The 18,031-nt window shown below is 39.4% G+C and overlaps 1 protein-coding gene across 2 annotated transcripts in view; it reads right to left on the minus strand.

Annotated features, from left to right (window-relative positions):
• Positions 1 to 17,294, minus strand: part of LOC105038812 (squamosa promoter-binding-like protein 16) — a 67,649-nt gene extending 50,355 nt beyond the window's left edge. Inside the window, exons 1-2 of one of the 2 annotated variants that reach the window (XM_073261114.1) lie at positions 17,166 to 17,294; positions 7,897 to 7,995 (exon numbers count right to left, since the gene is read on the minus strand). In XM_073261114.1, coding sequence (XP_073117215.1) covers positions 7,897 to 7,995; positions 17,166 to 17,263 — 197 coding nt within the window. In that variant the 5' untranslated portion in view covers positions 17,264 to 17,294. Of the gene's footprint in view, positions 1 to 7,896; positions 9,852 to 17,165 lie in introns of those variants that run through there. The other variant, XM_010914718.4, reaches the window with a different exon arrangement.
• Between the last annotated feature and the right edge of the window lie 737 nt (positions 17,295 to 18,031).

Here is an 18,031-nt window from a genome sequence, read left to right on the forward strand (position 1 = left end):
CGATCCGGGATCTGAGAAGGGAAGTTCGTCATCTAACGAAGAAATCAAAGAAGTTGGATGACGGCTTCACCGGCTGAGGAAGAGCCATTCGGAAGCCACTGCGGAGGCTACTCGCTTTCGGGACCTCCACAAAAAGGGCTTCATGGACTACACCCAGAGGAAGGATGACTTCGTGAAAGAGCTTGAGGAACTCCGAAAATACGCCAGCGACCGATCTTGGACTCAGGCTTCCAAGATCAGCTCCCTTGAGGTCGAGCTAGCGGCTGCACGGAGAAGATCGACCAGTTGGAAGGGAGCTCGTCCTGGCTCACAACTCAGACCGACCATGACCGGGACTGGTCGAAGAAATTCTCCGACCTCCAGAAGCAGCTGCAGGACGCCGAGGCGAACTACAATGCCTACCGAGCCAGCTGGTGCGGGCAAGTAGACGACTACCGAAAGAGGCTCAAGACGGCGACCGACGAGGTTGCCCGCCTTCAGAGGTAGGTGTTTGAGAGAGTCCAGGCCGTTTCGGTATAAGACTCCGACAAGCTCCACTCCTTGAGGGGGACCATGGAAGAACTGTCCATGGCCCTTGGGCAGGAGAAGGCCGAACTGCAGCGGCTGAAGATTCACTGGCCTATGAGTAGCAGGCGGTCAAGGATGCCGAGGCGGAGTCCGAAGTTCTGAGGAAGAGGCTTCGGGAGTCGGAGGGCGAGAGTCGGAGGTTCCACCAAATGTATCGGGAGATGCTGTTAAGAAAGAAGGAACTGAAAGAAGAAGTTGAGAACTTAAGGCAATTCCTGATGATGGCTGGAACCGAGAGTTCGAAGTCGGAAGAAGCTGAGCTTCCCTAAAGCCTCTTTTACCTTTCGTTCTTCCGTGTATTCTTTTCTTTTCTTGTCGTTTTTTTTTTGGCCTTCAAAGGCTTTGTAACGCGCACTTTACTAATGAAATGAAAAAAAAAAATTTTCATTACCTTGTCCATTCTTGCATTAAGTTGTCGTTTACCGAGCTTCTTTTGTCTTCTGTCTTATTCGATGTCGACGTTGTTTGCAGATTCCTGATCATCGCCGTGTTGATTCGTCCTTTTTGTTCATGATCGAAGGTCTTTTCGAGGCCATTCGAGTTTGACGCTCTCTCTCGATGTTCGAGCTTGGGATCCGAACTTCTCGTTACTTTGAGAAAGTCTATTTTCTCCTGCCAATGTTGGGCTCCCCCCTTGAAGACTGAAGATTTTTGACAAGGATTTTCTTCCTCGTTGAGACGAGGTCCCTTGAGTCTTGGATGTAGTTCGTTTTTTTTTCTTATCTCTGGTGTAGCTCGTCGCTTTTTCTTTTTTTCCTCCCCCTTTCTTTATGTTTGGACAAGGGTTTTTCCTTTGCTCCTAGCGGGATTGTAGGGGTGTAGAGGAGCTGCTAAGGGCTTTTCCCCTCATCCGGTCTCAAACGACCAGATCTTCGTTTGTGTCAGGACGAGGTTCTCCTCCTATTCCCGACACGATCAATTTCAGCTCATGTTAGGATGAGATTTTCCTCCTGTTTCTAACAGGACTGCGGGGGCACATAAGGGCCGTTACAAGGACCTCTCCTCCCATCCGATCTTTGAATAACCGGACCTTCGATCTTGCTCATGTTAGGACGAGGTTCTCCTCCTGTTCCTAACATGGCTGTGGGGGCGCGTAAGGACCGTTGCAAGGGCCTCTCCCCCCATCCGATCTTTAAATAACCGGACCTTCGATTTTGCTCATGTTAGGACGAGGTTCTCCTCCTGTTCCTAACATGACTGTGGGGGTGCATAAGAGCCGTTGCAAGAACCTCTCTCCCCATCCGGTCTCTAAATAACCGGGCCTTCGACTTTGCTCATGTTAGGACGAGGTTCTCCTCCTGTTCCTAACATGGCTGTGAGGGTGCATAAAGGCCGTTGCAAGGGCCTCTCCCCCCATCCGGTCTCTAAATAACCGGACCTTCGACTTTGCTCATGTTAGGACGAGGTTCTCCTCTTGTTCCTAACATGGCTGTGGGGGCGCATAAGGGTTGTTGCGAGGGCCTCTCCCCTCATCCGATCTCTAAATAACCGAGCCTTCGTTTGTGTCGGGACGAGGTCCTCCTCTTGTTCCTGACACGCTTAATTTCGATTGTCTGAAGGAGCTACTCCCTGTCGTTACAAGCTCATGCCAAAAGAAAAGATATGCAAATATGAAACTTTTATTTAAGGCAAAGTTATTGGTAATACATTCGTAGATTTTCCGAATCCCATGGTCACGGAAGGTCTGCTCCCCGTCGGGGTCCTCCAGAGATGGTGTTGATGATCCCGATTGGAGGCCGATCTTCAGACTGTTCTTCCCTCCTTGGCGGCTCTGGCTGTGGTAGGACCCTCGGCCGATCTTCCCTACCCTTAGGCCGGCGTCGGATGAATCTGTCGAGCCGATCTCGTTTGATGAACTCCTCGATCTCGTCTCGGAGCTGAATACACTCCTCCATATCGTGGCCATGGTCACGATGATAGAGGCAGAACTTGTTAGGATTGCGCTTCCCGGGGTGTGTGTGCATCCTTTCCGGTCTTGGCAACTGCTCCCTGACCTCCATCAGCACTTGGGCTTTTGGAGCATTGAGAGGGGCATAGCTGCGGAATCTTCTTGGGGGAGAGCTCCGCCGAACTCTGCGGTTCGGGCTCCTCTACCTACGAGCCTGGGGAGGAGTTCGAGAACGTGGCCGAGCTTCACTCGGCCCTTTTTCAGCTGCGAGCTTGCTGGAGTCACCCGCCTGCCGCTCCTTCGCGGCCTCCTCGTCCTTCATCTTGAAGGCTTTCTCTGCTTGGGCATACTCTTCGGCCCGAGCCAGTAAATCAGCGAAGTTCCTGTGATACTTCTTTTCCAGGGAAAACAGAAGATCGTTCTTTTGAAGATCGCTCTTCAGAGCGGCCATTGCAACTGACCGGTCCAAGTTTCGGATCTCCAATGCGGCGGCGTTAAAACGGTTGACGTAAGTTCGGATGGATTCTCCCTCCTTTTGCTTGATGTTGATGAGGGACTCCGAACCTCTCCGGGGACGCCGGCTGCTGAAGAAATAAGCAGCAAACTGATGGCTCATCTGATCAAAGGAGAAGATAGTACCCGGCTTCAGTGCCGAGTACCAGTTTCTTGCTGCTCCCTTCAAGGTAGACGGAAAAGCTCGGCACAGGATGGCGTCTGGCGTGCCATGGAGCAGCATCATTGTCCGGAAGGCCTCCAGGTGATCAATCGGATCCGAGGTCCCGTCATAGCTCTCAAATTGGGGGAGCTTGAAGTTTGCCCGGATTGATTCCTACATAATCATTTGAGAGAAAGGAGGGTCAGTACAGATATCCTCACCGTAAGCAGGGGGAGCATGGCGGAGCTTTTTGATCCGCCGGTTCATCTCCTGGAACCTTTGATCCAGAAGATCCTCTCGACTGTGAGTCTCGAGGATCTTCTGGCAGAACGGAGGTAGGGACCCTCCGGAGGTGGAATCGTGATCAGACGGAGGGCTTTCTGCCCTCTGCTTCCCTCTTTCGGGGAACACAAGGCGACTGGCCCAAGTAGGCCGTCCGATCGTCGGATTTTGGAACTCCGACGATGCTCTTTCCAGCCGCACAGATGCTTGCGGCTGCTGCATCGCCTGCACTGCTTCGATGAGGCCCCTGACCTGCTGAACCAGTAGGTCGAACTGCTCCATACCGATCGCCGTTGTCGGAGGAGGAAGAGCCTGAGAAACTGAAGACGAGGCCAGAGCTTGTGGATCTCGCTGAGATCTGGCCACGGAGGCCATAGATCGCCTGGTGGATGCCTTTTGGAGAGGCATCAGGTGGGGATCTGCCAGGAGAAGAGGAAGATGTCGAAGAAGATGACCGGAGACAGTCCCGTTGAGCACTCCTTTAAGAACAAGGGTCCTGCGAAGACACAGACCCTTCCTCTGCGCCAATTCTGTTGGTGCAGAATTCCACCGACGTCGGAGAAGCTGGAGTCGAGGGGATCGCGGCCGCCATCGGGACCTGCAAGGAAAGTCTAAACCGGAGTTGGGGGTGTTCCGGCAAGACCCTCCGATGCTCAAGTTAGTACTCTGCCTCAACAGAAATGGAGCACTCGAATGGGATTTTAGCAGAGTTTCGAGATAGAGTTTAGAGCTTAGAGAAGAACATATCTGGGAATCCCTTTTATAGACGGAAGAGCGTAACTGATTGACAGCGACGTCCGTAACTACCTGGTAGTGGGCCGTTCGGGCCACACGGGTTTGTTACGTAGAGTAGTGGCGTCAGTGGGCCGTTCAGGGCCACATGGAGTTTGTTATGGAGAGTGGAGTGGTGTCCGTTGTCGCGACTTGCCAGAGAGTGGTGGGGCCATGTGAAATCTGTTACAGAGAGTAGAGTGATGTCCGTTGTCGCGACTTGTCGGAGAGTTCGGACTGGACGGCTGAAGCTCGACTGGGACGTCTAGTGGAGCGGAACGGCTCTCTGTCTCAGCAATCTAAGAGAAGCTCGGATGTTTTCGAGGTCGCTGACGAGTTCACAGTTGTGGGGTGCCTTACGCGCTGATGCTGCAGGCAGAAATCATCTGCTGTAGAAACTCGGATGGAAACTTTCTGTTGGAGAAGTCCGGTAGGAGTCCGATTGCTAGAGAAGTCCGTCTGAAATTTACCTGATGTAGAAGCTCGTCTGAAGATTGTCCACCGGAGAGGTCCGGTTTCATGAGGAATCCGGCAGAGGGTCGACCGATAGTAGAGTTCGGATGGCACTGTGGAGGTTCGTCCGCTGGAGGAGTCTTGAGGACATTATGGAAGGTCGAACGTTGGAGGAGTCCGGGATTCAATTCCGTTGTAGAAGTTCGGACGGAGTCCGACTCTTGTAGGAGTCTGAAAGGAGGCCGCTTATTATAGAAGCTCGAACAAAGATCGGTTGCCGTGGAAGCTCGGATGGAGACTTCTTATTGTAGAAGTCCCGCTGTTGGAGAAGCTCGGTCATTGACGAAGTCTGGAAGAAGTTCGGAGTAGAGATCCAGCTGGTGGAGCCCATCCATTATAGAAGTTCAGACGAAGTCCGGTTCTTATAAGAGCTCGGATGAAGTCCGCTTGCCATAGAAGTTCAGAGTAGAGTCGATCGTGGCTGGAAGAAATCTGGAAGAGATTCAGAGAATAGTCGATCACTGTAGAAAATCGGCTGATAGTGAAGCTTTGAGAGCGTTTGGAGTAGTCCGGTAGATGAATGGAGGAGCTCATTATTGGAGAAGTCCGGATGGTACGATAGGAGTTCATCCGTTGGGGGAATCTGGAGGACACTGTGGAAGGTCGACCGCTGGAGAAGTCCGGATGGTATCATGGAAGCTCGGACAGTCGGAGGAGTTCAGAAAGACGCCGCACAAGGTCGAAAGCCGGAAGAGTCTTGGGAGGGTCGGCTTTTTACGAACTTCGGCTGGAGGTATTTTATACCCAACAAGATGTAATGACCTATAGGGGCAAAATTTGATATTTTTCACAAAACTCTCCTCTATTAGCAAGCAGGAAGGTGCCACCACACCTGTTTCATTTACTAGGAGTAAAGCAAACAAGCTATTGATCCTAGACAAGCTGGATTAAGAGAGGAAGTACTTTACACAAGCTTGCAAGACTAGAACAGCCTTACATCACAATGGAAGAACGAGGGAATGTTAGTCAAAGTATAGCTCAAAAAAAAAAAAGCTACTTTTTTTTTTGGCCCTGGGGTTTGGTTTTTTTTGTTTTGGTTGGGAGGGGCGGGGGCGCTCTTTGAATCCTTTAAAAAATTAAAAAAAAAAAAGATATTCTCCCAAAAAATGGGCTTGACAGATTGCTCTATTCTACTGATAGATGTCAGCTAAAAGGGAGTATATATTTCTTGCTAAACAATCTTATGTTTCAGCAATTATTTTGGTAACAAAACACACCTCATTGGTATCTAACATGATGAAGTGGCAATGGCATTATGACCTCACTGCTTCAAATATTGATTTGCTACCACATACATGTCCAATGTCTAATCTCCAACAAAAATGAAATAGAAAATTTATGAGGTTCAGATATGGAGGAAAAAAACAAAAGCCAAATGCAATTTGGCAGGGAGAGGGACCAAATCAAGGACAGATGGTTATAGATATTGATGGAAAACAAGTTGAACAGAAATAATGTGACGAAGGACATCGCTTTGAAAACTGGGATCTACAGATCTGATCCTGTATACCTGGCCTAAGGCTAGTCGCTTATATTTTGTAATATTATGCAGGGTGAACAAGAGAAGACAAGATAGCAAATATTAGTGCAAAATTCATGTTTCTCTAAAGGGTGAGGTAGTGAGCATTAAGGAAAAAAACATGACTAAGCTAATTTTCAAGAAGATGTCCAAGATGCAGATACTGTTGGATTTGAAGAGGAATGGAAAATTAATTGATGAGAAAACAAATAAAAATATGTAACATGAAAGGGGTAAATTAGACTCCTCCGACATCATAGTTTTAGAAGAAAGATTACCGAACACAATAAACTTCTGTCATTTTCTTGCACAATAAGCTTCTGTCATTTTGTTGAGAAGAACAAAATAGCAAATAGCAAAAGATGTAGACAATACTGCAAGAAGACTCAGGAAGACGCATTGCATTTGAAAGGATAGCAAATAAAAAAGTAAAGGAATATATGTTCTACAAATTAGAAAAACATGTACATGCAGACAAATAAAAACCAAGTTCACTGCATCCCATGAATCACAAAACAAAGATACAAGGGAAAGAGAAACTTCGTTCTTCTGAGATAGATAGAACAACCTGACCATAAGCAAGAAAAGATTAAAAAAAAAAAAAAAGAAGATCTAATGGAGATATGTTGTTGAGTAAAGAGACAAAATTTAGGTTTACAAAAAAGCAAACAAACAGCAAGAAACAAAATAAAGGAAAGACTACAAAAGAAGGGACAAGGGAAAGGACAGCAGTGCGAAATTTTTGACCCAGAAAGGGACCAGTTACTTTTGTTAAGACTTGGGCGAATACTTCTTACAGTTAATTTAGATAAACAGTACTTGTCAAGATGGGGCCATAAAGCCTTCCACGTTGCAACAAGAAAACAACAGCTCAACAAAATAATTGTTATCATTAGAAGAAACAAAAGATTGACGCATTAGTTGCCTAGCTGTTCCTCAAATTGACTCATCAAAATAAATGTTCAGATTTTTTTTGGGGAAAATAAATGTCCCGATAAACCACAGACAAATCACCAGTAAGTTTCTTATGGCATTCAGTTCCACAAGAACCAACAAGCAGTTGATAAATTGCTGACATGACATGATTACATACTGAAATCAAAGCCTCAATTATTTTAGAAGAAACCCTAATTGAGTACGGTCGCTCAAGAAACAAGTTACAGACTCAAATATAGCAAAAAGTCAAGATTCTAATGTTCTAGAGATATTTGCAATTTTCAAAAGCAAAGGACCTCCATCCCTTATTTCAGTCAAAAACAGCAACATTGGACTCAGATCGCCAGTGAACAATCTCATATTTAAATGTTGCACTCAGATCATGGTGACCTGATTAGGAGGGAAAAAAAAGGATGAAGTAACTCAAGAGGGCTTATGCCTGGTTAAATAACATAAAATGCCAAACTACAAAATGCCACAAAGAGTTAAAGATTTGATAAATAACAGAAAGCAAGAACGCTTTCACCAGTTTGGTCATTTTGACAAGCTAAGACTAGCAAAAGAATTAGCTGCGGCAAATTACGAGACAATCCCAAAGTGCAACAGCTCACAGAACTATTTTTTTCTGTTTGAAGTGCGAGCAAGATTCTAGTAAAGCATAATACAAGCTAGAAGAATAATGATCGATGCCTCTCATGAATGAACGCAATTTTGTACAAATAGAGAACAAGCAATTCACCATTCAATTGAGTCCTGTTGCATTACCTGCTGCACTGCTGGCAGAAGCGCTGCTCTTGACCGCCTACCATCACTGTCGAAGTCTTGGAGTGGACCTCGCAGACCTTGTGGCGCCTATGATAGTCCCTGCAATTACTAAGATCAGCTTTGCATCCATCAACCAAGCATGACACAATCTGCGTAGCACTGCTTGGAGCTCGAGCCCTTTTAGATGGACCAGACGACGATGCCAGTGTCGACACCCTGGATTGCTCTTTCCACCTCTCTGATGGCCTGAATTCCCCCAATCCCCCAAGTTTCAGATCAACTGAACATTCTACTCCACCAGTCTGGCTTCCTAGGCCACCACTCAACCCAACCACTGAGCCTATGTTTGGTTCACCATGTTGCGCCAGTTCTGAAAAATCCCAAGAACAAATCTTGGAATCCCACTCCATGAAAGCAAATCCTTTTCAATTTTTTTTGACACTCCTTGTTCTCTCTCTCTCTCTCTCTCTCTCTCTCACACGCACACTTTTCTTTCTTACACTTACCTTCCTCTCTCCTTCTCCCGACTATTTATCTCCTCCTACACCCACCCACACCTCAAAGGTTTGAACCAATCCTAACTACCAACCTCACTGGCCCTCACTAGTGCATCACATGCAACAGCTACCAAAACACCTCCCACTGAGAAAATCTTAAAAACAAGAAAACAAGAGAATCACAACCACTAAAGCAAACCATAATCAGGAGGCATGGGCTTAAGAGCAAAAACTCAAGAAGCTGCAAACAAGAGCAACTGCTCCCCAATTCAAGATCTTTTTTTTATTGTTTTTATTTTTTTTTTATTTTTTGAGATTTATGCAATGCCTACAGAAAAAGGAAGACGACGACACTGAAAAATAAAACTAGGATGGGACTGGTAAAGAAACAGCAAATCCAACAGTCCATTTCAAAGAAGCCTCATCTTTGTAACTTAAAAAAGTGCAAAAAAAAAAGAAACAGAATACATACTATATCAACTGCCCAGATCAAAAAGATGCCATCTTGACACAATCTTCAAGCAGTCGAGCACCAGAAAAGTCTCGGAAAAGTAAAAGAAACAGAGAACAGGGGATGAAGGAGGAGGGTGTGGATGTAAAACCAGGCCGAAAAGGTTAAGAACTGAAGACCAGTTAGTACTCACAGACAACCGCAGCACTGGAAGAGGAGCAGAGGACTGATCTGGAGCTTTCTAACCATTCAATTACTGGCGTGGATTCCATTAGAGAACATTAAATGTGAAGGGGTAAAAGTAGGACAATGCGTGCAGGTTAAGAGCACCACCTCCCCTGTTCACCTTAGCGTGAAGGCATAAACTGATATATAGACACAGGCATAGAGATAGACAAAGAGAGGCTTGAGCTAGAATTATTGGAAGAAAGAACCATAATAAAGTTGGATAATGTATTAGAACCTTTTCAGAGAGAGAGAGAGAGGTGAGAAGAATTTTGGGATAGAGGATGTGAGATCTAGTTCTGCAACTCCTATTGGTTTGTTTTATTGCTCTTTCTTGGGCTCACTTTAACTGTGATGAGGAATGGGAAGAGAAACAAAATAGAAGGAGGGAGGAGAGGGGAGGTGTGGAGGGGGGAGATGGATGGCAAGGGAAGGGACAGGGTGTGGTTGCTTTCAGCTTTACAAGTGAGGGAGAAGTACAGAGCGGGAGGGAGAGGGCTGAAGGGGTGGAAGGCTCAGGCAGCCAGCATTGTGAGGGTATGTTTCACCTTTGCTGGCATGTTATTGGGATTATATGTTTTTTTTAAATGTTTCTGATGTTAATATATTGCTCTAGAAACTACTGGAGTGTTTAAACATTTTTGACTGCTGGTCAAACATCCCTATCTAATTCGGGCCCAAAATACCCTCCATGTGACAAATGCATCTAGAGGCAATCTTTTATTGTTTAAAATATCAGCTATTATAATATAACAACCATCCCAATGGCGGTCCGCTTTTAATTACACACACTCGTTATAGATATCGATATTGTGGTTACTATTTTAGGCATTATCTCATTCTAATTGCTATTAAATAGAAGGGGGGGGGGGGGGGGGTGTGGTCGGGTGCTGTGGGTTATATAAAAAATGTTTTAGACTCAATATTAGATGCGAATCCAATTTAATACACGACAAGTCCATAAAAAATGTTTTAGATTTGATGAGCTGTTCAGATTAGGTCAAGGTTATATATGATCCTCAGACCCAATCCAAAATATTTAGATCTAGGTTGGATCCAATTTGAATTCGATTTATTTCTAGATCTACATCTGCTGAATCGAAATGAATTTTGACTATCACAAATTGTTTGCTAATATGGTCAGAATTTCACGATTTAATATCTATCCAAAACTGCAATCTACTTCAAGAGGCTAATAATCTTAACAGCTAGCCTTTGTGAACATAGTGAGATTAGTTTGAACTCTTTTCTCTTAACAAGAAAAAAGACGAATCGGCTTAAAATATTTTTTTTATATCAATTTCGGTTGGGTTGGGTAACCAACAAGAAGACCCAAAATAGAATCTATATAATATACAAATTGAGTCGGATTAGATGAAAGTTTATGAAATCTAACCCCAATTAAAATATGAAATGAGTCTAATATTTGAACACAACTTGATCCCATAGGTCATCAAGAATAGGTTAGGTTGGATCTCACCGAATTAGATCGGGTTGGGTCAATCACGAGTCCACTCGACCTATTTACAACGATACTTAATTGATATAATAACTATAGTTCATTATCTTTATTATCCATCTAATCAAAAGAAATATTTTAAATCAAAATATATAACTCTTGTGATATATTATTTTGTGAACAGTAAGTAATCCTATTCTGCCATTATACTATCACCAATTTATGCATAAAAATCAATTATTTGTTTATAATAGGTTTTGTTGTTAGGAAAAAATGATTTTTTTCAACTCAATCTATTTATAACCATACTTAATAGATATAATAACTCCAATCATTATCTTTATTATCCATCCAATCAAAAAATATTTTAAATCAAAATACATAACTTTTGTGATTCATTATTTTGTGAACAATAAGTAATCCTATTCTGCCATTATACTGTCACCAATTTATATATGAAAATCAATTATTTGTCTATAATAGGTTTTGTTGTTAGAAAAAAATGATTTTTTCAACTCGACCTATTTACAACCATACTTAATAGATATAATAACTCCAGTTCATTATCTTTATTATCCATCTAATCAAAAAAATATTTTAAATCAAAATATATAACTTTTGTGAAACATTATTTTGTGAACAATAAGAAATCATATTTTGCCATTATACTATCACCAATTTATGTATGAAAATCAATTATTTATATATAATAAATTTGTTGTTAGGAAAAAATGATTTTTTTTCAACTCGACCTATTTATAACCATACTTAATAGATATAATAACTCAAGTTCATTATCTTTATTATCCATCCAATCAAAAAAAAATATTTTAAATCAAAACATATAACTTTTGTGATACATTATTTTGTGAACAATAAGTAATCCTATTTTGCCATTATACTATCACCAATTTATGTATGAAAATCAATTATTTGTCCATAATAGGTTTTGTTGTTAGGAAAAAATGATTTTTTTTCTTCAAGAATTCAACTTTAGATTGAATTAAGCAAATAATGCTTCTCATTTTATTAAAGCAATTGACAATGATTTTGGTGGTAATTAACCTCATAAGGGGATCGAGTATTATTGAAATCTTGAGGTTTTCTATGATTTAAGGACCTCAAAAAGAAAGTCAATGATATGCATTACACTACAAGAGTGATCTCATGTTCGAATCTTGGATGATGCATTCTTAAATATAGAACTTGGATAATTATGATATAGGTGGATCTCTCTGTATTTTTTTTTTTTTCCAAAGAAAAAAGCTTGGCAAAACAAACAGTTCAATTAAAGTGAAGCAATCTAGTTCCGAGCTACTCCACAAGACAAACTTATGAAAGGATGGAATCAAGCTGCAAATGATAAAACAACAACATCTATTAGATAATCAAGAAACTCCAATTTCCTAAGGTAGATATATAGGTTGAATCCATATTATCACTTATTTTTTTGGGTACACATACTATCATTTTATGGTTTTATGAAACAGCATTTTTGTTTGGAAACAATGATAGCTAGTTGACTCACTCATGTTTGAATCCATGACCTCTCCTTAAAGAAAAGATGAGCACCATCTAGCTAGGCTGATAAGTGCGAGTTATAATATTTTTTAGGCATCTTAAACATCTTATATATATATATATAAGGCATCTAGCTAGCTAGTTTACATTTCTAGATTATACCTACTTGTTGCAATGATTTTGTAAGCAGTATCCATGATAGGTGAAGATTCTCTCATGAGTATAAACAGGAAAGCATAAGCTATGCATGAGAAAATAATTAACAATTCAAATTATGATGTTGTGAATGGTCTACTAAATTTGGTAAGCCACGTATCATGAACAAATTTTTGTGAAACCGTACAAAAATTCAATTGCAACATTATAAATGCATTGAAACTTCTAAAAGCTAGTTGCCAAATAGTCTCCATGTCCTTCTCAAAACTAAAACGTCATGTAGCATGTGCTGATCTCATTTCTCATGTATAGTTAATCATGAAGCCAGCAATCATAGAAATCATCACAAATTTTGGAATAAGAGAGTTTGATCGTGATTGTCACTGCTCATTAATACTTCATCTTAGATGTGTATACCAAACTTCTAAACTCGATGGTTTACATGCTCTTAAAGTGTTGATTTCATGTTTCTAGTTGATGTAAATTAGACTTCCGTTGGTTGACAATGTTACATAGGTTATGCATTCAAAATCTTCTCTAGATACAGCATATCTAACATGATTCCCAACCAAAAAAAATGAAACATGATCCCCAACCACCCCCCACCAACCCCCAACCTTACCCCACACCCCCCCTCCCCCCAACAGAAACACTAAAAAAAAAAAAAAAACCCTTAAAAAAACCGTAGGATTATAATAGTATGTCATATCAGAATGTCATGTCCTATCCTACACTATATAAAATACAGGACAATCCAAATCATTTATTATTAAATTAGTCTAATCAAAGCTGTCTAATCATGATTAATCATGAAGCCCAAACCAAGGGCCCACCATCCATGGCAGGGTACCAACTTTAATAAGCTCCCATCACCAAGCGTGGAAGCCTCCAATTTCAAAGATAAAAGAAGGAAAGCGTTAAATTTTCTATCAGTGGAGCTAAATCTTATTGGTATCCAAAAATGTGATTATTTTAATCAACCCACTTACCCGTTTTATGTGGCTAATTTGTCCTCACATCCTCGAGGTCCCCATTTTCATAGACGTGGCAGCACCCCAACCATGGAACACCCGAACGGTCGGATCTTGGTGGATGTGACACGTGCCACGATCTATAAATGTGGAGGAGGAATACGCTTCAACTGCCGTATCGTTAACGTTCCCCGCTCGTGGTTCCCAAAAAATACCCTTGCCCTCTTTTAAGGAGTCCAGTTCAGGTGCTCCTTGGATGCCTTTTTGCTAAAACTGTTACCGACGAAACATAGTTGATTTTGTGTGGAGGCGGGGTGTTAATGTACGACGGGCCTGCATCTCTTTTGTCTTATTTCCATCGGTCCATGAGAATTACATAGGCTCTCAAGTGAAACCTATCTTCATGAAAAGTGAACCCCTCTATTATTGGCGTATGTGTTTGGTCCAAGGATTAAATTAATTAAGCCTGCTTCCATTCACGGGAGAAGGAAGGCAGTGAGACCTTACCTTCATAGCATCTACTTCTACTAACATATAATAAAAAAAAACTCTCAAAGTAAGCATTTCAAAGTTGGAAGCTATATTTGTTTAAAATATAAAAGAAAAATGGGAAAGTACAGGTGCCGGTGGATGTCAAATACGGAGGCTTGGATGTAAACTACTCTACAAGCTCTTTAAGAAAAATGGGCATATCTTTACCTTTGTTTGCTGTCCATGAATAGAAACATTGACCTTTTATCGTGAGCCTAGATGTGCGTGCATGGATTTTAGTTCTATAAAACTAGGGGAGGGAATGGGTCTTCGATTCAACTTTGTTAGCGTTGTTTTTAGAACAAAGTATCCTCTCTGTTTCTATCTTTTTTACATCAATAAAAATGTGAACAAAATAACTCAGAGTAGATAGGTTAGCTTACTCTTATTCTTTTTTAATTCAAAAAATAAATTACTTAGGGCTTGCTCGGTTTCATTTTTTCTAAAAAAAAAAGAGAATATAAAATCTGATACAAAATATAAATTTTCATTATTTTTGGTTGGGGTCATGAGGGAGAGTATGGATAGAATTGGAGGGATGGAGATAATATATTTTCAAAAAAAAATCTTAGGACTCATTTATTCGTGGAAAGAATTTTTCTTTTACTTTCGAAAAAAATGATTCGAATATTTGATTAATTATAGAAAAATAATTTATTGCAGAGTTCCTTATATTTAGTTTAGCATTTATTTTTCTAAAAACTATGTAAAATATTTATTATACTGTTAATAGATATAAGATCATATATTTTTTCTCCCAAACTTTGTATAAACAATAATATCATATTTATATTAATATAAATATAATATTAATATATTATATATAATATTAGATCATAATAATTTATTATATTAATATAATACCTATATATGTAATGATATCATATAAATAGAATATTAATATTTTAATATTATAAATTTATAAATAAATATTAAATATAATATTATATTAATATATATATTAATATTTTAATATATATAATATATTAATATTACTATTCAATATTTCATCCTAACCATCCATCGATATTTTTCAAAATTTCAACCATTGATCTTAAAAAAATATTTTTGGAAAGAAAAAAAGAACATCACTTTCCATCCAGTAGGAAGTCCCAAACCCATCTCCCCTATAGATTTCTATTTTCTATGAAATATAGAAAGTGCCTTCTTATAGAAAAAGATTTTTTTATTTTCTTTTCTTCTAAAGCTCCAATCAAATAAGAGGACTATCTCCACTTTTCAGGAATATTACCTCTTTCTCTCTCCACTTTCATGAATCAAAGAGTCTTAGGGATAATAGATGAAAAAAAAAATTACCCATCATCCTGAACTATCAATTTTTATCCTCTAAATTTGAGAGGATGCAAAAAAGATGGATGGAGCATAGGAGAGATGATTTCTATATTGAAAAATTATCCTCATTAATTTTTCAATAAAACTATAAACTTCTTTACTTTTGTATTCATTTTATTTATATATATTTCTATATTTCTATTTTATTTATATTTTAGTTAATTATATATACATAAATTATTATTATTTTAAATTAATAATTTAATTAATTCAAATATAATTAACTTATAAAATTATTTATTTAATTAAATTAAATAAAATTAAATATTTATTTAATTTTATATATAATTATAAATTATAATGATTATAAATTTATATATTATTCTTCTTCTTTAATATAATAAGTATTACAAATTGATAATGATAATATTTTTTATTAAATATAGTTAAATAAAATATTATATAAATATATCCATTCTTTCTCCAAGTCATCCTTATATCAAATAAAGGATTAAAATAGATTTTCATATCTCTCTCGTACCTCCATCCACCTCTCCATGATGTCCATCGGTAGTCTTAGGTTGCCACCTCGCTCTGACACCAACATTATGGGTTGTCTAACGTTGCTTTGTTTATTGTTGCCACTATCCCATTTGCCCTCAACCTCTCCTTAGATGACAAGGAGTTGGTGGTATCATCCAAGTTAGAGAAAGCAACACTCTATGAAGGAGGGGCCCGGATGACCAAAGAAAGTATCTTCCAAATTTGAGAAGTTGAAGAAGACATTGTCCAAGCCTGCGAAGCTGAACCTTGCCTTTGCATACATCTTTAGTCAGTCCCACACACAATTGGACCCTATCTCGATGAAGGAGAGACTCGGATGGCCAAAGAAGATGTCATCCAAGTTGGAGAAGCCAGATCCCATCCCTGTATACTTGTCCACAGTCAGTCCCAATCTCTGCATCCCAAACATTACCAAATTCCATCCTCAATGGCCACTGCGAAGCCTCCATTGCCCCACCCCTCCTTCACCTCGCCATAGTCTTAGCCTGCTTTAAAGAGCCCTCTTGGCATTTCAATGCTGGCTTTGAGAAGGGCCAACAGATTATTATTTTTTTAAAGAAGTAATGATTCCAAACATGACTTCTGCTTTAGAAATCCAAACAAAATAGTTTCTAATTTTTTAAAAAAAGTCATGGTGATACCAAATGCAGCCTTAGCTTATCCAGATTAAATAAAAAAATTTTAAATAGTTTTCAAAATATCTGTTTATCTCTTCAAATGAGTAGGCTATTTTTCTAATATTTGGTAAGTTAAAGTGGAATGATGGAGTAGATGGACCTTAATATATTAAATCTTCCTTCAACCTATGACCAAACACAAAGAGCTATGTTGGTCATCTCTAAAAATCTTCAGCTAGGCTAAAATAAGAATAAGCTTTCTAAGTGGAGTAAATTCTTATTCCACTCTTTCTAATTCTTGAACCAAAAGCAACTACCCATGGTAAAAGGATTATATGTGGTTACATATTACAAATCAAGGAAAGCAATATCCATATAAATGTTCCCTTTTCTAATGAAGAATATATTATGCAAGTTAGATAACAATTTGAAAAAACAAATCTTCAATGGTTCCTACATAATTGTGCATCAATCATTTCTAAGCATGAAAATCCACTTAATTATCCAAATGTCCAACCTCTTGCAAATGAGCAAAATTAAGATCATATGAGATTAAAATTCTATAAGAGAATAAAAGAGTGATTATTGCCACCATATCAGTCACGTAACAAAATGATCTAAAACATCACCACCTCTTCCACCATTTTGCTCACAAAAAAAAAGAGAAAAAGACAAAAACAACATGACCTAAAATATTATTGGCTATGTAATAGTATAATAAATAGTTACATGATCAACGACAATTTAAACTCTTCAACATTTAGCACCTTCAACAATCCTAGCTACCTATAAGCAATGCATTTCATTTTCACTATGGCCTCATTTTCATTATTATTTTTTCTATAGAAAGTACTATGTGAATTGGTAACCACTGAAAGTTAGGTATATAGGGAAGTATACAGCGGAAAAAGATCTACCATACTCCAAGATTGATATAATATATGAAAATTTTTCTCAATTAATTATGAAAGAGTAATAATATACCTTACATAGATAGTCAAGTCTTGCAAATTGATAGGATGAATCTCATATCTGCACTTTCGATAGATGTTGAGGCACAGTCTCCAGCTCTTTCTACCCATATGGAGTCTTGCTCGAATCTGCTTCAATCACCAAAAGAGCCTTCAGAAGATTTCTCCAAATCTTGACACCATTATATAAACTTAGGAGAGAATAAAAGAAATTCAAGAGAGAAAAGAGAGATTTCTCATTAATTACATAACCTAGATCAGCTCTACCTTTTTATAGAAGAGGGAGGGGGCAAAGCTTTGTGCTACCCACTGAATCCATCTATCCTAATCAAACAAGGAGACAGATTAGGAGAGGGTGCATGTAAAAGAGGTGATCTTTCTCCCCATCCCCCCAAATTCTCTCATTTAGTCAAAAAGAAAGGGGTGCACACATTATGGATAGTGGCCCCTCTCTCTCTCTTTTTATTTCAATGGAACAAAAGGGCCTTAAGTGAGCTTCCCACTCAACATAATTTAAGTAATAAGCCAGTTGGCTCTAAAGCTGATATAAGGTCTAAAATATTTAATAACATAGACATTATATACAAAGCTCCACAATTCTCTTTCATAGCCTATGAAGTCCACTAAGTAGCTAATTAAACAATGGAATTACCTCTATGATTTCTCGGAAGCCAAAACAGTGAGGATCTATATGCGCTATCGAGGATCCCATCAAGGTGCTTAAATAATTTCTAGAATAAGCCAAATCAACTATAAAGCATATGGGAACATGCTGGTACACCAAATTTTGGATATTGATCATGGAGCACCAGGCGCATAGCCAAGTATTTGATTAATTGGACATATCATATCACATCTAACCCTAACACCTAAGGTTGT

This window comes from Elaeis guineensis, chromosome 1, assembly GCF_000442705.2.
Source record: "Elaeis guineensis isolate ETL-2024a chromosome 1, EG11, whole genome shotgun sequence".
Classification (NCBI taxonomy): domain Eukaryota; kingdom Viridiplantae; phylum Streptophyta; class Magnoliopsida; order Arecales; family Arecaceae; genus Elaeis; species Elaeis guineensis.